The 10636-nt window shown below is 26.8% G+C and overlaps 1 protein-coding gene and 1 long non-coding RNA gene across 8 annotated transcripts in view; one reads left to right on the top strand and one right to left on the bottom strand.

Moving 5' to 3' along the window:
• Positions 1-1374: 1374 nt before the first annotated feature.
• On the top strand, positions 1375-2148 carry LOC149882024 (uncharacterized). Its single transcript, XR_016444935.1, has 2 exons — positions 1375-1879; positions 1966-2148. It is a non-coding gene; the product is annotated as an uncharacterized LOC149882024 (long non-coding RNA).
• Positions 2149-3226: 1078 nt separating this feature from the next.
• Positions 3227-10636, bottom strand: part of LOC145191341 (hemicentin-1-like) — a 54800-nt gene continuing 47390 nt past the window's right edge. For 2 of the 7 annotated variants that reach the window (XM_090066593.1, XM_090066594.1), the window contains 8 exons: positions 10293-10556; positions 10097-10198; positions 9890-10023; positions 9609-9679; positions 9261-9436; positions 4546-4704; positions 4222-4315; positions 3227-3550 (listed from right to left, as the gene is read on the bottom strand). In XM_090066593.1, coding sequence (XP_089922719.1) covers positions 3394-3550; positions 4222-4315; positions 4546-4704; positions 9261-9436; positions 9609-9679; positions 9890-10023; positions 10097-10198; positions 10293-10556 — 1157 coding nt within the window. In that variant the 3' untranslated portion in view covers positions 3227-3393. Of the gene's footprint in view, positions 3551-4221; positions 4316-4545; positions 4705-4895; positions 5070-6442; positions 6612-9260; positions 9437-9608; positions 9680-9889; positions 10024-10096; positions 10199-10292; positions 10557-10636 lie in introns of those variants that run through there. The other 5 variants (XM_090066595.1, XR_016444931.1, XM_090066596.1 and 2 more) reach the window with 5 other exon arrangements.

The raw sequence follows: 10636 nt of genomic DNA, 5'->3' as shown, positions 1-10636 counted from the left end.
CAGCCTAACTTAAGAGTAAAGTCATTAATTATGTGTGTTTTGAATGAAAGTTTCTCATCTACCAAAATACTAAAATAAGCTATATTACTAGACAAAGACAGTTTTTGACCGCTTATTCTAAAATTCAAGTATTTTGAATGATTCTTATAAATATTTTTATAAAAATTAGGATGTTGCATATTAAATATTACTTTTTCTGTTTTTTTTTTTTAGTATTTAATGAGATTTTATTTCCTCGAAGCCATTGAGCAAGACAAAGCATGTCCTGATTAACATACTTTTTTCAAGTTTTTTGAGAGCCATTAAATAAAGATTAGTATCATCAACAAAATGATGCGTATAAATGATAGTTTTGACAGGTTGGCTAAGATCATTGATATAGGTAATAAAAGGAAAAAGAACTAAAATGGTTCCCTAAATGATACCAATCCAAACGATTTTAATTTCTGACGATTCGAAAACCAAATTGGCTTTTTGCATGAGCTTTGATTTTGGTCTACGAAGTCGTATAATTTTCTATGCAGAGCCTTTTTAAAGATTTTGTTTAGATTAGAAAAAAAGATAAATTGGACAATAGTTGGTGCAGTCAACCGTAGATAACTTTTTGTCGACTAGGGCTAGCTCGAAGACTTCTGAAAATGATCCTTTGTGAAATGAGTTATTTGTAATGATACTAAATGGTTTAATTAGAATTTCTGACACCAGTTTAAAAAGTTTTGTTAGAAGTTCGGTCCAACAGTCTTTACTTGTAGACTGTTGGACCGACTGTTGGACTGTTGTTGTGAAGTTTATACAGTCGAAGTTTCCTCTTTGTTATTGGTTGCATATTATTGGAGAATATCTATTAAGAATGGCCTACTTTTGAAAATTGAATCCATTATTCTGAATCTTTACAAAATAGCTTCAAAATAATCCGCTGGATAATTTTTATGTAGTAAAGAAATTAAAATGATTGGAAATCATTTAGATTTTTATCTTCTAGAGCTTTAGGATTTGCATTTTTGGATTTGTTTTGCATTTGAATACAGGAAATCAATTTTAAGAAGCAAGTTGCATCACCTTAAAAGTTAAAAAAATTTTAAATATGTTTTATATTTCAATTGCTAATGAAAATAAATTAACTCAATTATTTTACGCTTTTACTTCAGTAAAAAAAAAAAAAAAAAAAAAACTTAAAAGTAAAGTATAACAATGTGATGATCCAAAACATGTCAACTTTTTCTCATAACTCTATAGGAAATCTTTTAATTTTAGCTTTAAAAGCAAACTTTACGACGATTGTATAAACAACTGTAAATATGCTGTGAATAGATTTATTGAAAGCAAATATATTGTATATAAAAAACAGGATAAGAAAGTGTGATAAACATATTTTAAAAAAGTGTTTAATGGAGAACATTTCTTGTTGATGTTAATAAATGTCATGGAGCTTTTCATTTGAATTTACATACGTTTATTTAGTTCCGTTACACCAGATTTCCGTCACTCTAAAATTCGTTCATTAGTAAATATATGGATGATCGATTTTGCTGAAATTTTAATTCAAAAAACAATGGTTTTTTTAAACCCGGTGTACGTAACCAATACACTTGAAAACGTGTTCATGGAATTTCACTTTTTTTTTTTGATGATGAAAAGTGGGATCAGTTTGAAATAGATTAGGTGGGCGCAAGATGCATTAAAACGACGGACAAAAAAAATTTGTTTAAAATGTTTTCCCTAAGTCAGTTATGCATAATTGCGCTATGCATAGGGTGTCTATTCGGAGCACCCGTCGATATACCTTATAGAAGATGGTATGGCAATCTTGAAAAAAACCTTTCGACGAGAAGATTGTTTCAAATTAAAGAAAGACAGTTCAACAAGCATTTTGAAGCAGGCAAGAATTTTGTTTTTACATCTTTTTATTTTTTGTTTTTTTTATTAAACAATTTGTATCTTAATATATTGCAACTCTCTGACTAGTGAAGAAAAGGTTCATAGAGAACCTCAAATTTCCAAGCAACCAAGGAGAAAAATAAATTTCAAAAAGACGCAGTCGCAGCTTCGTAAAACAAAGATGTTTCGACTGAAAAGACGATATAATTATATTTTGAAACTTAATTTGAATACAGATTTAACTTTAAAAGATATTAGTTAATTATAAAATCTCTTTTTGCTTTCTTTCTTCTGTTAAATCCCCTTTTGTTAAAGTTTTTTAAATCTTTGTTTAAAGATCTAAAAAGCTTTAACAGAAGGGGATTTTATCAAATTAAGATCAAAACTATTAAACTTTTTTTCGAGAGACATTAATCACAAGATTAGGGGACTAAATCAAGATTAGGAGTAGTATGTTAGACATAAATTAAGATTAGGGGTTGTATGTTAGACACGCTGTCCAACTTAAATTTTGCCAGCACAGTTTTAATGGGTTTTTCTTTTAGCGTATAGATACAAATATTAATTACAAGCTTACTGGAATAAATTGAGAAAACATTTCGGTAATACAACTTTTTCTCTTCTGTTTCGAACTGGACCATCAATTTGTTCGAATTCGAGACAAAGAGCTTAGTAGACATAAAAATACACTAAAATACATCTTATAGATACCTTTTTCCCCCAAATTAGATGGTTCCCATCTCCTTTAAAAAGAATATCAGTGACAATTGAACTTTTTGTGAAAACTAATACTAGAGTCTACCAATAGTAATACACATTGGTCATCAATCAGATGCACTTTGTGTTAGAATTTATTGAGCTTTGTTTATCAATCATATACACTCTGTGTTAGAATTAATTGAGCTTTGGTCATCAATCATATACACTCTGTGTTAGAATTAATTGAGCTTTGGTCATCAATCAGGTGCAATTTGTGTTAGAATATATTGAGCTTTATTCATCAATCAGATGCACTTTGTGTTAGAATTGATTGAACTTTGGTCATCAATCAGATGCACTTTATGTTAGAGAAATTAATGATTTTTGCGGGAATTTTTTTTTCGCGATTAACTAAATTTTCTCTTTTTTCAACATCAAATGGATATTTTAATTCACTCAAACAAATCAAAACAATTTCCCTTTAAATAAAACTCAAAATTGAATTTCTTAAAAATCTTTCGTTAACTATTCAAAAAATAATAAAAGTAAAAAAATACAACTTTCGATTAATCATTAAATTTTCAATGTTTGAAAAAAGTTTTTACTTTTATTTATTTTTTAAACAGTTAAAGTAAAAATCTTACAGTTAAAACATTGAGGCTCATTTTCGTCATTTATTTTTCGTCTATAAAAACTTTATCCTGATTCGAACGAGTTTCTAAAAAATAGTTTTTGTTCCTATCGTTATTGACAACAAGATACACAGTAGTGTGTTAAAGCAACGTTACATGACAGAGTTCACATCACATGTTGCAATTATAACGGAGAATCTTTTTTGGAATTCTCAAGCTTCTTATAAAATTCGAGCGCTTCATCATAAGAATATACTTCAGGGAGAATACTTGCTAAACAGCTTTTCCGGTTGACATCGAAAACGTTTGACGGAACTGAATTTATTGCAAAGGATGCAAATCTATATATTATTATATTAGATTATATATATATTAATATTAGATTATATATATATATACTAATATATTAGATTATATATATACTAATATATTAGATTATATATATATATATATTAATATATTAGATTATATATATATATATATTAATATATTAGATTATATATATATATATTAATATATTAGATTATATATATATATATTAATATATTAGATTATATATATATATATTAATATATTAGATTATATATATATATTAATATATTAGATTATATATATATATATTAATATATTAGATTATATATATATATATATATATTAGTATATTAAATTATATATATATATTAATATATTAGATTATATATATATATATATATATTAATATATTAGATTATATATATATATTAATATATTAGATTATATATATATATATATTAATATATTAGATTATATATATATATATATTAATATATTAGATTATATTAGAAGCACAAAAAAACATTGAAAAACAGAACATTTTATATGTTTAAAGTTTTTTTTCATTACGTTAGCAACTGAAAGTAAGAAAAACTGCTTGGAAGTAAGAAAAACCATTTGTGTATGTTCGTAACAGAAGAAAAACTGTCTGTGTACCTCGTTACAGAAGGTCGAAAACTGTTAAAGAAGAAGCTCTTACTTTTTCTTTCTTTCTGTCCAGATGCGTGCTACAATATGTCCGATGCACAATGCGATCAGTATCATAGAAAGGACAATACAGACAAATATTAGTACTAAAAAGAGAAAAAAATTTTGAATAACAAAAAATCATTTGATCTAAACAAAAAAAAAAAAGGTTATGGATTTAATACGCTAACCATAAAACCACATAAATTGTCATGGTAATCAGTAAGAGAGAATAGTTTAAAGACAAGCAAAACACAGTATCAAACGAGTCAAATAGAGGAGCAGCGGTATTTTAAAAAATATATCAGTTATCTTTTAACAACTAAGTCTTCTTTACACTGTTTTTGTCCATCATTATTGCAACTGGAAATCGGATCACACTTTATGCCATCTCCTGCATACCCATATCTGCAACGGCAGTAATGCGTTCCCAGGCCGTTCAAACAATCGGCATGAGCATCACATAGCGAAGCATTATTAATGCAATAATCAAAGTCTAGAATTAATTTTCAACATTAAAAATTAATGAAACATTGTGGATCAGAAGGGTCACTTAGGTTTGATGGAGTGTCACCCAGCATTTTTTGATTAAAAATTTTCACAATGGGAATGAGATTTAAATAATTTTTTGAGATTGAAATCAATTTCAAAACTAAAGAAAAAAAAAGAAAAAAAATGACCACAGCATTTTAAACTATACATGTATATTTATTCTGTAACATTGAAAAATTACAAAATAATTGCAGCTTTTAATCTGCCATCTTTGTTGTACATACATCACACACATCATATGGGTAGACTTTCATTTCATATTAGTTCTCCAAACTATTCGCCACACTTTGACAAACCACATCCTGTAGACTTAACAAAAAGTAAAACATGAGAAAATGAGCAGAGTTTCCGAGACACCGTCTCAGTTTTTCTAAATGAAGCAACTGCAAATTAAGAAAAGAATCTCTGAACATTTTCTGATCAAGATCTTACCAAACTATTTTCTAAAACAAGCCTTTTTTACTGAGTTAATGTTAAGAGCTGAATGGCAGAAAGTAGAAAAGGAACTTACTTTCGAAGTTTGATTTAAAACTTTTTCAATGACTTTATAATTTTTAGTGGCATTATTGCCATCCTATTATTTCTGAGTTCATTTAGTAATAGTTCAAACCCATTTCACTCAATAATAAGATGGAACTCTAGTGGAGGCACTAAATGTTCCAGCTAAATATTTTGATCTATATCTAGATATATAAGGTATTTGATCATAATCTTATCATGTTCTTTCATGAAAGATTTGACAGACCAATTTTGAAAATAAATTCATACTGCTCCACACAATACAATTTCATCAAATTGCTTTTTAAGATTAACTTCTGAAATTTCTTTCTTTCAACAGAAATTTCTCCTATATAAACCAGTTCTAACTGTAGAACACAGTTTTTTTTTTATTGTTTCATCAAAAATTCCAAATAAAAAGTTTCATGAGAAAAAAAAAAAAGAGTTTTCTTAAAGAGAAAGCTGTTTACATCTTTTAGCAAAATTAATGCAGGTTGTTTCTACTTAAACAACGAGGGATGCCACCTAAATGATCCCTTTAACGTTAATTTATCAGAATTTTTTAATAAGAAACCTCAGGCCCAGACTTGGGACACTTTTGCTATAAAACATAGTTGGTTCAATTATATCAGGAATTATTACACTCAAACTTGGATCAGAAAAACCAATCGATCTGAAATACTTATTTACATATTATAAAACAAACATAAAATAAATGATTTCCTAAAATATTATACTACCATATCTTGTTACAAACTAATTTAAATTAATGTGTTAAGAAGATATTTATAAGTTCTGTCAGATCAATGTTTCAATCTTTTATTGTTTTGTTTTTTATAACTATTGTTATGATAATCATTGTTATTGCAGTCATTACTTATAAACTCAATGCATATGATTCAAATATTATCAATAAGAGCACCAGCCAAGAATTAGGTTGTTCCAGGATACTGAAGCAATACTAAAATTTATATTTAGCACTACTCTCTAAATGTTTTCAATAGTCAAAAAAAAAAAAGAAAAGGAAAGTAAACTAGGGAAAATTAATTTATGTGTTTGATACTTTTTTATAAAGCAGTAAAAACCAAAAATAAAAATTCCATGTTAACAAGTGTAAGATGGGTAATAATTAGAAATTACATACAAAAATGGTGTGTAATAAACCTTGCAATTTGTATTTTTACCTGAGCAACATGAATTTGCCAAAATCCTCTGTGCGTAGTTAAGGTTCACTTTCATGTAAGTTTCATTTACATTTTGCATTACATATTTATCATATATGTAGAGCTTGATCATATTTTCTATTTGAATTATAACTTCTGATAGTGTAGTACACTTTCTCCAATCAACATACTGCACAAATAAAATCATGAAGAAAGCTTTTACCAGATATTTTTGTTATTGTTGCTAAGAAACTAAGTTAATAACAATGTATCTAAAACTAAAAGGATCATAGAGATTAAAAAAATAGCTTTGCAAATACTTTTTATAGTAAATATACACACAGTTAAAAATGTTTTTTTTTTTTTTGGCTTTTTACAACTGAAACTAATTTAGCTTAGATCTCATTTATACATACTAAAAATCCCAGGTGAAACTCCATCAAACCTAGGTGACCCTCTTGTCCATAGTGGAGAAACTAAATATGCCTAATCAAAGTCTCCTTATTTACATAACAGATAACAATTGGTCTTGTTACCCACTTGTTAACCTATGATTTTACCATAGCCATACTCAATACAGCCTCTAATACTTTTTTTATTATTTTGAAACAAAAAATAAATACCTTTATATTTATTACTTAAATACTTAAGTCTTTTAAACATTGTCTCAAAGTAGCTTCAAAAACTAAGCATTGACTTGCCTCAATCTGGACTTTTATTGAAGCAGTTAATAAAAAAAATTGCAATCAGTTGATGCTTTCAAAGCAACTAAAGTTAGTTTTTCTTATCACCGCATTTATTTCGCTCTCTTTTTTTCTTCTGCGTTCTACTTCATGTTTTGTTTTTTTTAATAAGAAACCATGTAAATGGGCTTGTACTACAACATTTCTCATTTTAAGGGTACTTTTTTAAAACTCTAGTACTAAAAGTTTCTAAAGAGTTTCTAAAGTTTCAGATTGACAAAAGAGAGAAAAAGTAAAATGTAATTTGAAAACATGTCAACAAGTAAAAGATAAAATGCTTTACAGTTTGTCAACTAAATTTATTTTAGCTCTATCAATATCATTCAATGCAATGTAATCCTCAGGTCCCTGAACAGAACACAAATTAGGAAATATTCCTCAAACTCTTAATGAAATAATTTTCATTAAGAGTTTGAGGAATTCTAGTACTAGTTTCTTATAAACACAATTCTAGTACTAGTTTCTTATAAACACAATTCAAGTACTAGTTTCTTATGAACACAATTCTTATAAACACAATTCTAGTACTAGTTTCTTATAAACACAATTCTAGTACTAGTTTTTTATAGAAACATTTTGGGGATTCTAGTACTAGTTTCTTATAAACACAATTCTAGTACTAGTTTCTTATAAACACAATTCAAGTACTAGTTTCTTATAAACACAATTCTTATAAACACAATTCTAGTACTAGTTTCTTATAAACACAATTCTAGTACTAGTTTTTTATAGAAACATTTTGGGGATTCTAGTACTAGTTTCTTATAAACACATTTCTTAAAAAACAAAAAACAAAAAAAAAACAACGTGTAAATTTTGATTTTAAGTAGGATAAAGAAACAAAAAAAGAGAACAAAGAGATGGTGATAATTCAATTTTAAACCCAATTGTGGTAATATAAACATTAATTTGAAAAAGCATAGATGAGAAGTTAATGTTTTTATCAAAGAAATGATTGCTGAAATGCTATTGGATCAAGATTTAAAAATGGCTTGACTTTACAGCCAATTGATTTGTTTTCTCATTCAGACATATTACAAAGATGATATACTTGAAAGCCATATTGACACCATGGAACTTGATTTGCAACAATACAAATGAATTATTTTATAACATTATAGCTATAAAAAATATTTTTAACAGTGAAAAAAGATCATTCAGTTAAAATGGCTTAAAGTTATGTGTGTTCATGAGTCAAAAACAACTCAAGGCAATATTTTTGGCAATTAACGGCAGCATTTTACATTACCTAAGTATTACTTAAGTACGAAAGCATTTTGAATAAATTTGCTAATAAATTTAATCATAAAATATATTACAATATATCTTAGAATTGCGGTTGGATGGACTTTATTATTTTAATGATAATGACATTTTTTTTTGTACTGATTAAGTACTTTTTTTTAAGTGATAAAAAGTATTCAAAAAATTTAATTCTCCTTGTGCTTAGTGTTGAGCTTGAACTTGAAGTGTTGAACTTCTCTCAAGAAATTTCTTCAAGAGAAATAACAATATTATTTCCCAATAACATTTGGACAACAAAAGGTTCATGAAGAGAATTTCACTGCAATTGTTCACTTTAATGGAAAAGTCATAAAAGAGTATGTAAAGGGTCTTCAGATTTAGTACAAATTTGACTTTGTATTACAATAAGAGACAAAGATGAAGACAATCTTCTAGACATGCCTGGACTTTTGCATGTTGTTATTGAAGTATAGTTTTTAACAATTTAAAATTTGGGACTACATTGTCAATACTTTAACAAAATAATAATAATATTGAAAAAGTTTAGAACAAGAAACACAATATATGAAATGTTTCAAGTTTGTAAAAACATTTAAACATATTTCATAATGGTTTTAATGGTAGTTAAATCTACAACATAAAATAAAATTACTAATAAGAGAAAAAAAATTGTTTTTTTACCTTTTTTACAATCCTTTATTAATGAAGAGAACAATATTTATTGCATTATAGCAAGTATGAAAATTGTTTGTTAAAAACTATAGCTATAAAACTTGAAACATTTTGCCGCATTTTTAAAAAATCTTACAAATATTCTATAAATAAAATGTAACAAAATTTAATTTAAATACCTTTAACTTTTGTCAGTTTTGCGATGACTTGAAAAGAAAAAGGAATCTTTGTCTGTATTCTGTTATAGAAATACTTAACAGCTACAGTTTGTATAAGCTGCTGTTGCTGGGAAATGGATTTGGAGATCAAGTTTGTAAAATAAACAAGATAATCTACATTCAACCAATCTTCAAAACTGTATAAAAATATTCTTATAAATGCTTTTTAAAAAAATCAGAATTAAATATTTATATACAAAATTACTATTGTGCATAAATCTTTGTTTTAACCAATTTAATATGAGAAATATAGAAATAAACGTTTGGGTATTTAAAACTTATAATAAATTTTAAAAAGCTAAAATGTACTTGAAGTTGATCCATTTTACTTGAACAACATATTCTTCACGTAGCTCAGCTCGAAATGATGACAACATTTGCTGAAAGAAAATGTTACTAGAAAAAATTACCAAAAACACTTTGTAAACTTTTTAAACATAAACATACAACTAATGTTATATAATTTATAATCCACTGCAATCATCATAAAGTAGTTAAATTCATCAAATACATCAATTTGAGAAAAAAACATGACAATAGTTAAACCTTATTTACGAAGTTAATGAAATTGCAGCAAAAACAATGCAAACCTCTTCAAAAGTTTGTTTCAGAAAAATATAAAAATTGTTGATGTTTAACTGATCCCTTAATGCAGAGCCAATGTAGCACAAAGATTGATTGCAAACACGCATGATGGAAATTCTTGCTTGTACAACATGATTCTCTACAGATTAAAGGAAAAAATGTAAAATAGCAAGTAAAAATTAAAATGAAAAGGAAAGAAAAAAAAGACTTACTCTTTTCACAGTCATTTCCATAGAAATCATCTTTACAAGAACACACCCAATTATCCATTTGTGAAACTAACATTCTATTATTCCCGCATTCAGGAAGAAAGTCTTAAATTAAATAATTAAATTTCTATTTAACATTTTGAAAGTTAAAAATGAATAAATAAAAGTTTGGTAACATAAATTACAAAAGAAAGCCTACGTTTTACTATCAAGCTTAAGTTATTTTCGCTGCTTTTGATGAAGCTGTCAAATTTAGAATGACATGTATAGACACCACTCATTTTTTTCTCAAGGTATGTCAATATTAGTTCATATGATGTGTTTGGCAGCAAAAGTCCATCTTTATACCATGAGTAACTGACTTGTAATGGAGAAGAACAATTCACAAGACACCTGATTGTTAGATTGCTTCCTGAAACCAATGTTAAGGGACCATGTAATGATAAAACTGGTGCATCCATATCTGTAATTTGGAATATCAACAAATAAACTGTAGTTGAGGTTTCTTAGAACAAAATCTTGTTTATCCTTAAATTTCTATAA

The sequence above is a fragment of the Hydra viridissima genome, unplaced genomic scaffold, assembly GCF_058129835.1.
Source record: "Hydra viridissima isolate aposymbiotic clone 2 unplaced genomic scaffold, HvirCarnegie_v1 scaffold_11, whole genome shotgun sequence".
NCBI classification, from domain to species: Eukaryota; Metazoa; Cnidaria; class Hydrozoa; order Anthoathecata; family Hydridae; genus Hydra; species Hydra viridissima.
The sequence above is the reverse complement of the archived record's forward strand: the minus strand, read 5'-3'. Positions and strand labels throughout refer to the sequence as shown.